Genomic DNA, 17,834 nt, shown 5'->3' on the forward strand with positions numbered 1-17,834 from the left:
GCTGGAGGCCCACCGCCCAGGCTCTGCTCCCCGGGGATCGCGCAGAGTCACCGGTCTCCCCACACGTGGCGTGCACTTTGGCATGAAGTTCATGTCCAGGTCTCTCATGCTCCAGACCCGGCGTGGAGGGTGCTCTGGAGGCTGAGCAGGGCCCGGGGGATTAGGGTCAGGCTCAGTGACTGAAACAATACAGCAGGGGGCCCGAAGGAAAACCCCAGAAGAAACATTCCAGGGAAACACGCGTTAATGCCCAGGAATGTGGCTTTTAGAGTGTGCAAAATGCATGTGTAGGTGGCGGGTACGTGCCGGGGGCTAGATACTGCCTTATGTTAGCAGGAGGGCCTACAGTAGGGTACTCATCAAGTCCGGTTGCCAGATTTAGCAGTTAAAAGTCATAATGCTCAATTAGATTTGCATTGCAGATACATGAATAACCTTATTGTGTAAGTACTTCCCGTGGGGTATACATTATCCGTAATTCAAATTAAGTTGCACGTCTGGAATTTCACCTGGCAACTCCATTGTCAAGGACACTCCGCCGCAGGGCGGGGACTAGGGTGAGGCAGGTGAGGAACTCAGCTTGGGTACAAGATTTAAGACAGCAATGAAAAAAAAAAAAAAACCCATTGTCGAGATAAGTAATATTTTAACACGACATTTTAAAAACTAAAATCCACAAGCTACAGTGGATGGGCCATTTCTAAAGACAACTTTTTATTGTAACAGGGCCAGGATGAGGGTAAGACAAGCGAGGCCAGCTCATGCAAATGCAGAGTCTGATCCTGACTTTATTGAAAATGTTGACATTTCGCCCGTCGTGGACTTTTGGGCATGAATTTCTATTTTTCTTTTCTTTTTTTTAATTAATTTTATTTTATTATGTTAGTCACCGTGCATTACATCATTAGTTTTTGATGTAGTGTTCCATGATTCATTGCGTATAACACCCAGTGCTCCATGCAATACGTGCCCTCTTTAATACCCATCACCAGGCTAACCCATCCGCCCACCCCCCCCAAAACCCTCAGTTTGTTTCCCGGAGTCTGTAGTCTCTCATAGTTCATCTCCCCCCTCCGATTTCCCCCCCTTCATTTTTCTCTTCCTACTATCTTTTTCTTCTTCTTCTTCTTCTTCTTCTTCTTCTTCTTCTTCTTCTTCTCCTTTCTTCTTCTTTTTTAAACATAAAATGTATTATTTGTTTCAGAAGTACAGGTCTGTGATTCATCGGTCTTACGCAATTCACAGCGCTATGAATTTCTATTTTTCAACGATTGCCCCAAAATATTATTTATCTTGATTGATTGCATGTTTTGGCCCTCTCCCCACCCTGAGTCCCAGCTCTGCTTTCCAAAAGGAGAAACCGGAGCAGAGGCATTAGGCAAGTGCATAACAAAGCAAAGGTTTATTTTTGGGTGTCCAGATTATCCGTCGTTCAATCATTAAAGTACACGTCCTTCTAATTTCTCCTTGATCTCAGTGTCCCTGCCTTTCCTGGTCAGGTCTGTTAGCTCCTAGAGAGCTGGGGCATGCTTTGTTCCCAGTCTGCACCCAGCATAGTGGGTTCAGAGTCGGTACCCAGCACACACCCGTCGATGACACAGGACAGAGATGTCTTTGGGAGCATCGGATGCTGTCCAGGGTCCGTTATGCAGGACCCAGCCCCGAATAGGAGACGGAAATTTTTTTTCCCCCAAAGCATCTGTAAATATATCCTCCCCCCTTGTCACTCCATAAATGGGGTGGCACGCACATACACACACACACACACACACACACACACGCACATGCACCCCGCTTGCTCTTGTCTTGCTAAAGATTAAAGTAAAAAGTTTAATGAATTTGGTTTGTATTGGGTCAATTCTTTGACACGTGTTTTGCACAGGTGCTAAGGGTCTCTCGTGCCCTGGAGAATCTGGTGTGCTGTTCCCAGACAGGATTGGAAGAAAAGGCACTCAGCCTCCTCGGGGACCGAGAGGAGTGGGCAGAGGGGAAGGGGCAGAGGTCAGAGGTCAGAGGTCAGAAGGGCGGGAGGCAAATGTCTCCCCTCATCTCAACCACCCTCTAGATCATTCGCTCCGCTTGTTGCTTTGAAGATCTGGCCTAGTGGGTCTCAATCCTGGCATGACAATCACCTGAGGAACTTTCTAGAAACACTGATGGCTAGGCCTGAGTCAGAGATTCTGATGCAATTGGCCTGAATGAGCCTGGGCATAGGTATCGTTAGAAATTCTTGAGTGATTTTTTTTTTCTTCTTACTGTGGTGAAATATATATAACATAAAATTCCCCATTTTAACCACTTTTAAGTCTACAGTTCAGCGGCTTCAACTGCATTCACACTGTTGTCCAACCATCTCCAGAACTTTCTTACCTTCCCAAACCAAAACTCTGTCCCCATTAAACACCAACCCTCCATGTCTCCACCCCAGCCCCTGGCCACCACCATTGTACTTCCTGTCTCTGCATGTGACGACTCTAGACACATTACATAAGTGGAATCACGCAGTATTTGTCTTTTTGTGACTGGCTTATCTCCTTCAGCCCAATGCTCTCAAGTTTCATCCATGTTGTAGCACGTACTAGAATTTCCTTCCATTTTGTGGCAGAATAATATTCCATTGTATGGACAAATTTTTCAGTCCATTCAACAGTTGACGGACACTTGGGTTGCTTCCCCATTTTAGCCACTGTGAATAATGCCGCTATGAGCATGAGTGTGCAAAGGATTCTGTTTGAGTCCCTGTTTTCGATTCTTTGGGTAGACCCCTAGGAGGAGAATGACAGAGTCATACGGCCCTTCTTTTTAACATCGTGAGGAGCCACCAAGCTGTTCTCCACAGCAGCTGTGCCATTTTGCATTCCCACCAATGACGCACAAGGGTTCCAATTTATCCAGGGCCTTGCCAACACTTACTTTCTACTTTTTTTGATAATCACCATCCTAAGGGGTATGACGTGATAGGGTAGTTTTAATTTGCGTTTCTTTGGTAACTAAAGATACTGAGCACCTTTTCGTGTGATAATATCGACCATTGGCCTATCTTCTCTGGAGAAATGTCTCTTCAAACCCTTTGCCCAGTTTTTAAAAATCAGGCCGTGTGGGGTTTTTTTGTTGTTGAATTGTTGAATTTCTTTGCTTATTCTGGATTTTAATCCCTTATCAGATATATAATTTGCAAATATTTCCTTCCATGGTGTAAGTTGTCTCTTCACGCTCTTGATGGTGTCCCTTGATAGACAAAAGCTTTGGTCATGATGAGGTCCAGTTTATCTGTTTATTTTCTTCTGTTGCCTGTGTTTTGGAGGCCATAGCCTGGTTTTAATATGTGACCAAGGTTGAAGACATCGGACAAGGTTTCGAGGTGAAACCTCCCCCCAAAACTCAGAGTGCTCTGCTGACGTCCAAATAATCAGGTCTTTCCACCTGTGACACGTACAGCTCAGAAATTCCTCCCTAAGAACAGACTTAACTGATTCTCAGAACTCTGAGTGATAATCAATGTAGGTGTGGTTGGTCCAGTTTTGTGGAGGTTTTTTGTTCTGTTTTGTTTTTTGAAGGGTGGGCATCCCGGCTGAGCCTTACCCGGCCTCATCTGATAAATTTGTGTGGCCTCCAAGGGACAGAAATGGAGGTAGAGTGGGTGGTATGTTGTCTGTGTCCCCATCTGGCTCCGGGGACAGCGTCTGAGCTGTGGTGAGCAAAGGGAAGCCACAGATGACGTCTAAAAGAGCCGCTGCCAGGAGACAGTGACAAGAACTGTTTCCATGACACATGCCATTCGCCGTGGCCCAAACCATGTATTTTAACCCGGAAGGTTCACCAGCAGCCCAGCACATAGCCCGGGCACATCAGAAGTAATGTAGCCTCGGTTGTGCTGAGAATGTTGTGTTTGGTGTAGCAATGGCACCTGGTGCTGACGAACCTACTGATGAATCTGTCGGGGACACCAGCTAGGGATGCTAAGACATAGCCAAGGGGCATTGCACAAGAGGCCTTTGAGAGCAGTTTGGATTACTGCTCTTGAGAAGACCCATTTCTGCCCTTGAACTTACATGTATGTGAGGAAGCAGAAATTCAGACGTGAAGTGACTTTCCCCAAGGTCCCTAGAATGGACATCTATTTTTACAATTTATTCCTCTTATACTAATAAGACCCAAACTTTCCTCTTGGGAACCATACATCTCCGCACTCCCAGCTCATGACGTTTGAGCTGTCTCAACTCCACCCTCAGCCCCAAGGCTGGCCACAAAAATCTGCTTAGCCAATCCCAGCAGGACCTCCCCTGGCACCAGATACTGGGTCATATCACCAATGAGAGCCAACGAGAGGTGGTCCTGGGACTCGGGCTGGGACTCTCAGCAGAAAGCCAATTTTTTTCTTTTTTCTTTTTTGCTGATATTGGAACCGTGAAGAAATAAGCCTGCATCTGCTGGTGGCCATCTTGCCAGAACGGGAAAAGCCTGCCTGAGAAGGAGACACCACAGCAGAGAGTAGGACCAGGAGATGGAGAAGAACCCTGAGACATTGTTGGAGCCCCCTGGATTAAGCCAGACCTAAAGTTAGTGCTACTCCTGGGATTTCTGTTCCATGAGTCAATAAATTCCTATCTGTGCCACAGCGATCCATGTTGGGTCTTCTGTCCCTTGGATCCGGAAGAGTCTTGATGATGTGGCTCAACACCACCCCCACCTCCTTCCCTTCTCTTCAGTCTAGTTGGGATTTTGCACCGCTTCTGGATTCTCTCAGCATTTTCCCACAGAGAATCCTGGAACTGTACAAGACCCAGCCGGAGTGGTGGCCCTGCCACCTCAAGCTAACAGAAGATGTGCTAGTTACGTTAGCACTGCTGAGCTCTCCACTGGCCCTAGAAGATCCAGTAGCCCCTTTGTGCCTCTCATTGAACCATAGACCAACAAGGTTATTATGCAGTGTCTCTGCTTTTAAACTCAAGCCAGCAGGGAGGAGAGAGGGGGCTCACCCACAACACCCACAAGTGAAGACCCCCCTGCTTTGGGGGGGTTGCATACAGGTCGGTCAAGTGTCTGGGACCTCCGTATATTTTTCCGACCTCATTTTGGAACTTAAGGCTAGAGAGTAGATGGGCCTTCACAACAATGAGAACAAGGATATTGAGAGCCCATTGGTGGAATTCCAAGGTGTCCCAGGCCCTGGAGCTCTGACAAGGTGGTGTAGGCCAGTGGGCAGCCCTGACCAACCTTTGCTCATTAGCTGGTTGACACTGGGCAAGCTGCTTGCTGTCTCTGGGCCTCCTTTTCCTTGTCTCTAAAATGAGGGCCCCCACCTCTCTCACCCTATCAAATCTGAACTTGCCATTATCCCCTGAAACCAGGGACCCTCCCTGAGTTTCCCATCTTGGTAGACGACATCACTATTCACCCAGCACCCAGGCCACACACCTCGCTGCCATCCTTGCTCCTCCCCCCTCCCCCCTGCAGCCATTCAGGAAGATGCTACCTCCTGAGTATCTCCAGAGCCGTCCCACTCTCTCCAGGCTGGTCCCCTGCAGCCGAGGACCCCTGGGGTGACTATATAAGTGTAATCTCCAGGCTCCCTGTCCACAGTCTTATCCCTCTGACTTATTTCCACCACAAACATAAGTCCCTCCTACTTCAAACCCCACAATGATACCCACTACCCCCACTGCGAACCCCCATCTTTCCATGGGCTGCAGAAAAGCCTGGCGTGGTCTGGTCCATGCCTACCTTTAAGTATAACTCACAACTGGTTCTTCCTCCTCCCTGGGCTCCTCCCTGGGCTCTCTGGCTACACTGGCCTTCTCCTACCCTGGAACTTGGCATGTTCATTCCTGCTTCAGGGTCTCTGTGTGGGCTGCCCTCTGGGACACCGAGGTTCCTGCCCTCCCTGCCAATCCACCTCCCGTCCCCCACCCGCAGTCCACTGGGCCTTAATTTCAACGTGTCTATCTGGGAACACCTTCCCTGACCCTCTGGAGGAGCCAGCCCCTCCCGCAGCGCTCAGCACGTCTCCAGGGTCACCTCACCGCCTGGAATGGTTTCTTCTAGGTCTACAGTACCCCCCACCCCCCACCCCGTGCAGCTTCCAACCTCCACCATGGTCCCAGCACTCTGGCCCATGACTGCAGGGTCGTCCTTGTCTCCGAGGCTGAGCCGACAGAAAACATTTCCTTTTCCAGTTCAAGAACGACCCATCAGCTGGGTGCCCAGCTCCTCTCGCATTTATTGGAACCTGCTTACCCAGCAACCCACAAAGGAGCTTACGCGGGAGGGTGATATTGAGGACTCCGGTGACCTAATCCTGGGATTATCACAGAGGCACGGGCCGCGGGCGGGGGAGAGGAGGTGGTGGGTAGAATAGGAGGGAGGCTAAGGCCAAGGAAGGCCCCTTGGCCCCTGGGACATGTGCGCATGCTCACCCCGTGGGTTTCTGTGCCTGGGGAGGGGAGGGGGCAGGGCCGAGCAGTGGGTGGACATCACTGTTTCTTTTCCTTCAGTTTTTCCTTCACTTTTTGAGGCTCAAATTGGATCAGTCGCAGAATTTCCTTATTGGCCAGGGTCCCCTCGATGAACTCTTCCTCTGTGAGTTTATCTGCGCGTGGGGAGGGAAAAGGCAGCAGTCAGGATCGGCTGTTTCAAGCTGCAGGGCGAGGCTGACACTGGCCAGCGTGCCCCGTGGGGAAGTATCTGTTATGAAATCACTGAGTCTAGGTGCCACCCCTGAGGATACCTCCCCCGCCCCCATACCCAGCTCCTTCCCGGGACCCCTGGACCTCCCCCGGAACCAGCAGCGAGAGGGTTAATGACGGGCCTTGTGAGGGGCTCTTCTGATTGGTCAGTGCCTCTGCCCTGCTGGTTCTTAAATATTTTGACTATTACCCTAGCACCCAAGCTTGGAGCTCTGGGGGAGCTTCTGGGGGACGGAGCAGAGCAAACAGAATCTCTGTCGCTCCCCCCGGGGAGTAGGGACTAAAAAGTGAGGGGTCCAGCATGGTGCCAGGGAGAGCCTGGCTTGTGGACCGGTCTCTCCGCCTCCCTCCTAGCTCGGGGCTGACATCTCCTCTGTCCCAGAGCCACTGTGCTGGGAGCTGAGGCCACCGCAGGGGGTGGCCCAGGAAGGAGGGAGATAAAGCCCCTGCCCCAGGAAGCTCTTGGTCTGATGGGGAAGACAGTCGCACGTCTAAATAACTTTGGAAAGAGACAGGGGTTCCTTTCTGTTTATGCTGAGGTTCACAGTACCTGCACGTAGAGGGGCTCACCACAGCTTGGCTGAACCGACCTGGATTTCCACTCGGACATCCTTAATCCCTCCCGGCTTAGGCACAGGTCTGGGCAGTGAAATTTGGGTTTTAAAGTCCCAGCTGCCCCATCAGCCTCACACAGAGCTTGAAAGGCCCAGGGTCAGAGCCCAATGTGGAGTAAGGTACAGTCTGCAGAGGGACCCTCTGAAAACGGCAGCCCCCACACATCACCGCTTGCCCACCGGCCACGGCTGTGACCTTCCCATGGGTCGGTTTTCAGGTTAGCGAGTAGAACAGGGGACTCGGCACCTGCCAGACCGGGGTTAAAGAGCCAGTGGGGGAGGTGCCACAGTGTGCAGGGGAGGAGGGCAAGGTGCTCAAGGGGGAGGTCACATCAGGACTGGGACTACTATGCCTACCCAGCAAAGTTGAAGGAGGCGCTCACTCTCAGGGTGGTGCGAGCACAGGGCTAGCAGCTGAGAATGAGTGCCTCCTTAAATATTATGCCCAGATCTCGCCTGCCTCCCCCCTGCTTCTGGCCCCCCTTGCTTCTCACTCTTCTTCCTAGACTGCAGATTAGTGGGGCCAGGGCCATCTGTACCTGCCCTTATGTAATGTCCTGCTCAGGCCTGCCCCCGAGATCCCAAAAGGAGACAGGGCTGGCCCCGCAGAGGCGCTCGGGCCCCGCTGCAGGTCCTCAAGTGAGACACTTCAGATGTTCAAAATCTCCCAAGCCCGCCTCTCTTTTAGAGAATCAGGTGATGAGGCCCCAGCGGGCTGGGTATCGCCCACGTGGCAGCAACCAGCTGGAAACCACCAGAGCAGATGTCCACTGTCCACGACTGGCCAGTCCCTGCCACGTCGTAGGGCTCCTGTCCACTTCTCTCCCTTCACCTTCTAGGCCCCCATGGCCACGTGAGCTTGCAGCCTGCCCCGCCTGCCCCCCTGCCTGACACCGCCCCCCTCTACCGTATCCTCCCTGCCTTGGCCATGAGCATCATGCCACAGCAGACCAGCTGCCCTGTTCTGGAATCTATCTCTGGTTTCAGTGACAGACCATCTCCCCATGGGCTGCTTCCAGCCCAAGACGGAGGGAGCAGGGCAGCGGACCGAGAGGCCGGCCTGGAAGAAGGGGGCTCGAGGATGCCCCGGGGGGGCTTTGCCAAAGCTTTCCCAAAACGGGGGTACTACGGCTTCAAGTCTTCTGCCCTTGCCTCTCTATGCACAGGGGCCCTACCTTCTCTGCAGTCTGGGCGTTCCCAGCCTCCTCCAGCTCCTTCCCCGTTTTCCCTCCCAGGCCCGTCTTAGCCCTGTGATGGGTATTAAGGAGGGCATGTACCGCATGGAGCACTGGGTGTTATACGAAAACAGTGGATCGTGGATCACCGCATCAAACACTAATGATGTATTACATGGTGACTAACATAACATAATAAAATAAAATTAAAAAAAAAAAAGAACATAGTAAAAAAAAAAAAAAATCTCTCCCAATCTAATCTAAACCCAATTCCTTCTGGCGGTGCTTCTCGGGGGGACCCAAACTAACTCCCTGGAGTAAAAGCAGGTAAATTGTGATCCCACTTCCTTGGGACTCGATGCTAATTCAGACGTAGACTGAGCTGAAGTTCGCCCTGTCCCAACTGTGCAGAAAGCATTCTTGAAACCAAGTAAAGCGCACCCAAGTAAAGAGCAATCCGTTTAAACAGAAACTGCTTGGCCGTGCTTCTAACCCCCCAGGCCAGCCTTATACTCGGCTAAGGACCTGCTGTCTTGACTTTTGACCGTTTCTTTCCCTGGGCGCTAAGGCTGTTCTAAGTTGCTAAGTTCCTTCACCAGCGCTCCAGAATTCAGAGCCTTCCCTCCGCCCCGGAGAGCTCAGGTGGTGATGGGGTTGGAGGTGCAAAGGGGATGTGACATTGGTCCCCATCAGCAGCAGAGCTGGACCCTACTGACCGGTCTGCTTACAGCCCCGTCCCCATTCACCCCCCTCCCCTGCACCCCAGGCCCTCAGCCCCGCAGCACATACTGGGATGGAGTGTCCCCGGTCCTGCCTGGACAAGGGCCCTGGGAGGACCAGTCTCATCGGGGATCTCTGGGAAACAGCCCGTGACTATAAAACCAAAGGCTATGAAAGGGGAAGGAATTCACCATCATCCTTCTTTCCAAAGAACCCCCAGACCTTCTCGGCTCGCTTCTCTGGCGTGTTTTCATCTTCTGGAAGGTGCTTCACGTCCTCAGGACTGATCATTTTGAAAATAGCCTGCACCAAATAAAGAGGAAGTTCTCATCAGAAGGAGCAGCAGGGGCTGACGACCCCCGGGCCCAGGCGTCCCCCGTGACAGAGGTTAAAATGCAGATGCCCAGGCCCCAGCCTGCCCCGCTGAACCAAAGTGCGGGGGAGTGGGGTCGGGGTATCTGTATTTTTGAGATCTTCAGAAGGGACAGGGAACGGGGTGGAGGGGTAAAGGCGGCTTTCAGGCCCTTTCTGCATTTGAATTTTTGGATTTCCTGACCATGTAGACACATTACTTTCATTTTATTAAAAAAATGAGAATAAGAAACAAAAAGCTTTCTGATGATGATCCCACAGCAGCCCTCAAGGTGGCAGTTTGGGAACCACTACCTGAACGCTAAAGCCCTGAAGTCGTAGAATATCAACCGGCTTCTTTGGGGTCCATGTGGTACCTTGGTTGCCCAGCCGGGTCCGCCTACGGTAATAATGGCTAACCTTTGTCAAACGCTTAACATACGCCACACTTCTAAGCATTTGTACCTGCAACCTCTACAGCAACCTTAGGATGTGGGTATTGTTGGCCCCATTTTACAGATGAAGAAACTGAGGTGCACCAGCTTGCTAGAAGTCTCCTGGGCTAGAAGCAGAGGAGCAGAGATTCTAACCCAGGCAGTTTGGTTCTAGAACCTTCATCCTCACACTGCACTGCTTGGAGGGCATCCTAGGGGCTGGGGTAGGGAGAGGGACAAGGTGGGGTCTCCGTGTGCCCTCCCAGCTCCAGGTTACGAGGACCCCACCAGCTCAGTAACTCCAGGCCTGGCCAGGCCAGAGTGGACACTCCGATGGTGGTCCCGAGCCCGTGCCTGCCTGTGCGCTCAGCGTTGGGGCAAGCTTGGGGTGCAGGCAGGTGAGTTGCGTGGGAGTTGGGGGGCACCTTGCAGACACTCAGGCAGGGGTGGTAATGCCTGTGAAATTAGCACACTCCCCCCTCATGCTACAGCCAGAGAAGCAAACCCAGAAGCTCCAGGGAGCAGGCTTGGCTGGCAGCGCTCAGAGCCCGGGGGTGCCCAGCAACCCAAGTGTAGGGGGGTCACTCCCTTAACACCCCTGGTTGGGTCCTGAGCCAGGGGAACCACGTGCAGGCCGGAGGGCTAAACCCTGGGAGTGCCTGCCTGCCCTGCCCGGCTTCTAACTCCAAGGACAGACTGTCAGAGCCATCAGTCCTTACCCTGGGCCCCAGAGGTTTTTCCAAGGCCATGTAGCTAGTTGGTGGCAGTGCTGGGATTAGAACTAATAACTTCGGACCCCCGGGGCAGTGACCATGTGATCTAGTGAACTGCAGAGCCTTAGCATCACCTTGCACTGCCTCAGCCGTGGGTCTTATAGATCCTACCCCTCCCTCCCCTTCCCCTCCCTCTTCCTTTTCCTCAAGGAGCACCAGCTTGGAGGCCACTGCAGGGCCTTGCATCCTGTAGGTGGTTCTGAGGTCCTGCTCCCTGTCCCGGGCCACCTGCCAATCCAGGGGAGCATGCCCAGATGCCAGTAACTTCCCGCCCTTAACCGGAGACCCGGGCCGAGTCCGCTGCCCACAGGCTGCCTGCTCGGCCACTTGGTTTATGGTCTCTCCTAATCAGGGGGAGAACCGTGCAAACACAAGCAGGATGACAAATGTACCAAAAGATGAGATAAAATACAAAAGACATTCTCCCTCTTACCAGGAAAAAATTAGGGGAATAAAACAAGGACATGGGTGGGGGGTTCAAAAATGCCAGGAAAAGATACCAAGTGAAGGGCAATACAAACGACATCAGAAGAAAAAAACAGAAACATCCCAATTATCCAAAACTATAGGGCTGGTTAAATAATGTTAAGGTCTTTCTGTAAGACGGAATTCTAAGCAGCTGTACAAAATGGTTTTGAAGAAGATACCTTGATAGGGAAAACATAACAAAATAGTAACTGAAAAAAGGTCTGATATGTCATTGTTCCAAAATTATTTTTAAATATATACATACAGATAATGGGCCGGGAAGGTATACACCAATATATTGACAGTAGCTCCCTCCGGATGATGGAATTAAAGGCAATTTCAATTGTCTTTGGCATATGCTTCCACATTTCACAAATTCCTTACCTAACAAATAAAACTATTCCGAAGACACCTAAAACCTTCACAACAAATGATCTGATGTGGGGCCAGTGTGGGCAGGGAGGAGAGTGTGGTTTGGAAGTGCAAGCCAGCGAGGGGCCGGCGACTCAGTCCAGAGCACAGGACCAGTGAGAAAGCCGAGCCCCCAGCCGCCCCGGAGTGAAGTGACCCTGCCTCAGGCGATGAAGACCATGAGGACTGGAACCCACATTTCATGTCCCTCAAAGCTGGCCTCTTTTTACTTTGTATTCGAAACATGTTACATACTTAAAACTAATTGTGGAAGAATCTGAATATGTGCCGTGGAAGGTTTGGAAGGACACTTTAATGAAAATAGGAAGGAAGGAAGGAGGGAGGGAGGAAGGAAGGAAAAGGAAGGGAAGGAAAGGGAAGGAGGGAAAGAAGGAGAGAAGGAAGGAGGGAGGGAAGAGTGGAAAGAAGGAAGGAGAGAAGGAAGGAAGGAAGGAAGGAAAGAGAGAAGGAAGGAAGGAGAGAAGGAAGGAAGGAGAGAAGGAAGGATGGAAGGAGAGAAGGAAGGAAGGAAGGAAGGAAACAATATGTAATTAACAGGAAATACCCAGATTCTTCTTCAGGAGGAAGATGAAGCTGCGGGGAAGTGGCCAGCCTCTATTAAAGTCAGTGCCCTGGAGACCCCTCCTCCCATGCTCTCAGAGCCCCTGAGCCCCAGCGCCTGGACCCCCAGCTCGGCCCAGCCAGCCCCGCCCCTGCTGTGTCCCCCTGAACCCCTGGCGGCTTAGGCGGCAGCAGGAGAAGCCGCCGCAGGACCCCGGACCCCAGGTGAGCCCAGGCCCACCATGCGGAGGCCGGCCGAGACTGGCCGAGACTGACCGAGACAATCTCCAGCACTTCGTTCTTGCTGATGGTCCCGTTGCCGTCCACGTCGTAGAGGGAGAAGGCCCACTCCAGCTTCTGGTTGGTCTTGCCCTCCGAGGTCATGTGCAGGGCGATGACATACTCCTTGAAGTCCAGCGAGCCGTCGCTGTTGGCGTCGAAGCTGCGGAACACATGCTGGGCGTAGGCCTTGGGGTCGGCCTCGGGGAAGAACTTGGCGTAGATGCTCTGGAACTCCTGCCGCGTGATGCGGCCGCTGGGGCACTCCTTCAGGAAGGACTGGTACCAGGCGCACAGCGTCTCCTCCGTGAACTTGGTGTTCAGCTGCAGGTCCTCCAGGATCTCCTTGGACAGGGCCCCGCTCTTGCTGTTCCCCATGGGTGAGGCCGCGTGCGCCTGGCCGGGCGGCGGCGGCTGGACCGGCGGGTGCGAGCGACACGCTGTCCTGGCCGCCGAGGGCCGGGCGCTGCTGCTGGACACGGACTCGGAGGTCCTGGTGGATTAGAGGATTTGTGGCCGGTTCACCCCAGTCCTTGGAGGGAGGAGGGGCCGGGATGGGGGTGGGGGGCCAGGCTCCCAGATACCCCCCGCCCCCACCCCCGCCCTGAGATTAAAAGAAAAAGCTGACAGCAGGTGGCCAATCCATCTTGGCCTTCTGGGAGGACAGGACAAGAGGTCAGAAGCAGAGCCAAATCCTTGGCCTTCACTGCGGCCCCTTGTCCCTCCCTCCTCCTCCCCTACTCCAGCTCTCCAGGAACCATGACGCTCATGGCCTGTCTTCCCCCCAAACTCTAAAAGTCCCCAGGGCAGGAGTGGCGTTTTGCATTGAGCTCTATACTGCAGTCGTTAAAAACCAGGCTCCGGAGCCAGCCCAGGTTTAAATCCCAGCTTTGCAGCCTACTGGCTGCGTGACCCTAGGTGTGTTTCTTAACCTCTCTCTGCCTAGGATATTCTTCTAATCCTTCACCTTCCTTGGCAAGGTCTGGACTGACCACTCTGTTTACAAGAGCATACCCCCGCCCCCAACCATCCACACGCCCCAAAGCCCGCTTTATTTTTCTTCCTTGTAGGTACGCCTTCTGACTCACTTTGAATTACCCCGTGTGCTGTGTGGGTCCACATCAGAACAAAAGCTCCGAGAAGGCAGGCATTCTGTCTGTTTTGTTCCCAGCCGCATCTCCATTGCCGACAGGGTGCCTGGCAGGTTGGGGCCCTCCGTGAATATTCCTTTAGTGAACGGGCATAATAATAGTGTCTACCTCATTGTTATTTTGAGGCTAAACTGAGTAAATATGTGCAACGCACTTAGAACAGAGCCAGGCACACAGTCAGTGTTAAATACATGTTAGTTTTTGGTATTACTCATCTTGGACAGAAATCAAAACCTAAACTGCCCGCAGGGGCCAGCAGGTGGAGTACTGAGTGAGCAAAGCAGGTGAATCGGGGACAACCGGGAGTGGTGAGGCCAGTGCCACCCACTGGAAGGGGCTGCCCATGTTCAATGCCATCTAAATGTGGTCATTCGGGATTATCGCCCAGTGGTTCTAGATTTTTCAGTCCTGACCCCTGTGGTTCCAGAGTATTTCTCAGGAGGCCTTAATGGTAAGGGAGTGTGTGTGTGTGTGTGTGTGTGTGTGTGTGTGTGTGTGTTTCTGTGTGTCTGTGTGTGTACTTACTATTTTTTCCCATCAGTTTGTGAGAGCATATTATTTCTTAATAGAAGACCTTTCTTTTTTCCCCTAGACTTTCACTATCCTGGAGCAAGGTGTTTGTTCTCAAGAGCAGTTGGAAATAGAACAGTCACCACACTCAGAAACCAACCAACCAACCAACCCACTCCAGCCCATGAAAGTGAGGCCAGAGGCTTCACCCCTTGTCTCCGAACCAGGTTTGGGAGGTGATTAGAAGTGCCTCCTGGCAGGGCTCCTGGGTGGTTCAGTCAGTTAAGCATCCAACTCTTGGTTTTGGCTCAGGTCATGATTTCAGGGTCAGGGGATTGAGCCCTGCATCAGGCTCCGCATACAGTGTGGAGTCTGCTGGAGATTCTCTCCCTCTGCCTCTCCCCCACTGCAAGCTCTAAATAAATAATCTTAAAAAAAAAAAAAAAGAAGTGCCTCTTGGTGTCAAGCCTGTCCACACCGAGCCTGCAGATCAGGGGAGGCCAATGTTACAGGCACGGAGCCCCAAAAGGCATGCAGCCTGCCGGGGTCATAATGGCTGCTAAACAGCAAAGCCAGAAGGAAAGCTCTGGGCGGCCAGGCTCCCCATTCAGGGTCTTTTCATTACATTACAACGACTCCTTTCCCAAGGCGGCCTGAGCGACCGGGCTGTCGGTGAGGGGCTGTCGGTGAGGGGCTGGGTTCACCATGACCTTGGAAGAGCCAGGGGGCAAGGAGACGGGGGATGCGTCCTGGGTTAATGCAGGAGGAAGCTAGAGGCCCCCAGGCCCTTCTGCCCTGGCCGAGGGCGAGGAGGAAGGAGCCAGACCCAGGTGGGAAGCAGCCTGGTACTTGAGGCCCGCATTCCTCAGGCCGCTGTGCCCAGGAGGGGCCGGGCCGCGGGATGGGACCACAGACATCTGTGTTGATGCTGCCGAGAGAGGGTCATGACCTGGGGGTTTGTTTGAAAACCTGCATAAACATCTTCTATCAGAGGGAGAGTTTATGCTTATGCTCCTTAACCAAACAAGTTGTTGGAGATGATGTATTGTGAATGGATTTGTTAAGTCTGAGCTGGGGCCATAAACTCTCTTCAAACCCCAAAGACTGCTGGGGAGAAGTCCCGCCCTCCAATCAGAGGACCTCAGTTTGTGACTCCCCATCCTAGCCTGGCCGCGGAGAGATGCGCTCTCTTCCGAGGCTGGCCCTGTCGCACCCACCCCAAGCCAGGAGCCCCCAGCACTCACCCCGACTCCCCTACCTTCCCCTGCTCTGGGCTGAAGGACAAGATGGCCCTTCTTCCCGTGGCCTGGAACCAGAAGCTGCCCCCCAGTCTGCACTGAGCCGGGAAAGGGGGTGCAGAGAGGGTGGGCGGGTGGCGGGGAATGGGAAGGCACACTCCTCCCACGGCCCTCCCATTGCAAGAAATGGCAGTCCATCCTTTTGGTGGCTTGGACTGAAATCCTTGAGGTCATCCTCAGCGCCCCTCTGTCACACCCCATCCCAATCTGTCGAGAATCGCATAGGAGCCACCTTCCCTGACCCCTCCCCACCAATTCCCCCGGGACCGTGACCACATCCTGCAGGCACCATCGTCCCCTCCCGGTCCAGCTTCTTTGCCTCCCTTTTGCCCCTGTTCCCAACAGTCCTGTAGCCAGCCCTACAGCCATGAAGTCGGGCCTCACGCTCCTTGGCTCGGACCCCCCAGCATGAAAGTCCTTCAAGCGTCCGCTGCCCCCGCCCACCATCCCTCTCTGTTCCAGCCACGTTGGCCCCAACCCAGCAGGCATCCCTCCCCCACCCCCACCCCCTATAACCAGGCCATCTCCTGCCTGGAACGTTCTTCCCCCAGCTACCTCCTGGGCTCCCCCCACCCCCCACCCGCGGTCTCCTTGCCTTTGATTTAACGTCACCTTCCCAAACAGGCTGCCCCCACCCGCCCTATTTAATATTGCAATTTACCCCGGGGTCAACCCTGAAACGACCCATCCATCCTCACACCCTGCCCGGTCCTTCGATCTCCCTAACACTTCACACTTTCTGCACCTACATGGGATTAGTTACTCTGCGGACTGTTGTTGTCTCTCTCCCTGCTAGAAAGCCAGCTCCAGGAAAGTGGGGCTCTTCATCTGTTCCACTCACCGATGGGTTCCCACTACCTAAAGTGGTGTCTGGCATCTAGTAGGTGCTCCATAATTATTGCATGAATGAATGGATAAATGGATGGATGGATGGATGGGGAAAGAAATAACAGCCAGGAACCCCTTCTGTCCACAGGGACAGAAGTCGCCAGGGGAGGGGGCCGAGAAGGGCCAGGTGCGTGCGTCCAGCAGCACGGTGACCATCTGTGTGGGAGGGTCCTCACCCAGATGCCCTCTGCTAAGACATCGGGCACAAGATTATCGCCAACCTTGGGAGCCTGGAAGGACTGCTGAGACCATTTATACAAAGGAGAGGGTGACAGACCCTCCAGGAAGAAGGGTCATCCAGCAGGACCCAGTGTCTCTGGACAGTTTATTTTACATGGGATGAATCTAAGCATCTTAAGTGTACACACAGAGCCAAAGTGGGGGGGGGGGGGAAGGGGATGAGAGAGCATTTCACTTCCTAAAAATGCTTTATAATAATGCAGAACAATTATATATAGCGAACGCCTTCAAAATTTAAACCCTTTAAACATTTAATTCTTTAGCATTAATACACACAAATGCTATTACGGGGGAACGGGGGCGGGGAAGGGCAGGTTACAGCCTCCATAGGGATCAGAGTTTCAACAGTGTTACTTATAAATTATAGTACATCAATTTTATTTACTGATCTAGGCAGCCAGAGGATGGAAGGATATACAATGCGGCGTAAACACATTCATACCGGGATGAAGAATGCTGGCAGGAGACACAGCTTTTTTTTAACATTAAAAATGTATAAAGTATTTAGCAAAAGTTACAGAAAACAGACCAAATAAGCAAGTTTATTCTGTTAGAAAATCCCACTGTCATAGGGTTTGCTGATGTGCTCATCTGTGAAAGGGCTGTCCCCCTGTCCCCCCCACCCCCCCACCCCCCCCATGATCTCCGTCCCCAGGGAAGGGAAGATATGCAAGTTTGGGACCCCTGTCACCAAGGGATGGCTGGTGTCCCTTTGAATGTCTGTTCCTGGTCCACGCGGCTGCCTGGAGGCCACAGCTCCCAAGAGCCGGTCTGCTGCGTGTGATGCTGCTGGAAAGGATGCGTCTCCGCTCACTTGACAAACGAGGGAGTACGGAGGTCCCGGGAGGGGATGTGACTTCACTTCGGGTTACAGGACACACGAGGTGGCGGAGTGGGGCCAGTCCACTGCTCCTGCCCTGGCACCAAACGCTTTCCCTCTCCATCCCCATGACGGCACCCGTGTGCCCAGACCCTTTGCCCTCCACCACTGCAATCCTGTTAGAAATGTCCCTCCAACACAAGGGGTCAGTGTCCCCTGAACAGCACACAAGGAGAGACCCAAAGCTCATCACCAACCCAGCTTCCTCAGAGACGCCTCCCAACAAAGGCTCCTTTCCACGCCCCGGCATCAGAAGGGTTAGAGAACAAAACATCGGTTCCTGTCACCTGTCTTATTCTCACCCAGACCTGCTGCAACAGCAGCGGGTCCTTCACTTTCAGGAAAGGCCAGACAGAAGTAATACTCCCGTGGGGGCGGGATGCCAAGAGTCCTGC

The 17,834-nt window shown here is 52.9% G+C and overlaps 1 protein-coding gene across 1 annotated transcript; it reads right to left on the reverse strand.

Annotated features, from left to right (window-relative positions):
* Nucleotides 1–6,439: 6,439 nt before the first annotated feature.
* On the reverse strand, nucleotides 6,440–12,850 carry RCVRN (recoverin). The gene is made up of 3 exons (XM_032431988.1): nucleotides 12,470–12,850; nucleotides 9,387–9,498; nucleotides 6,440–6,589 (listed from the first exon to the last, which is right to left on the reverse strand). Exons 1-3 carry the CDS (start codon nucleotides 12,848–12,850, stop codon nucleotides 6,474–6,476), a joined length of 609 nt encoding a protein of 202 aa, XP_032287879.1. The 3' UTR covers nucleotides 6,440–6,473.
* Nucleotides 12,851–17,834: the final 4,984 nt, after the last annotated feature.

Source organism: Phoca vitulina, unplaced genomic scaffold (genome assembly GCF_004348235.1).
Source record: "Phoca vitulina isolate PV1807 unplaced genomic scaffold, GSC_HSeal_1.0 scaffold47, whole genome shotgun sequence".
In the NCBI taxonomy this organism is placed as follows: domain Eukaryota; kingdom Metazoa; phylum Chordata; class Mammalia; order Carnivora; family Phocidae; genus Phoca; species Phoca vitulina.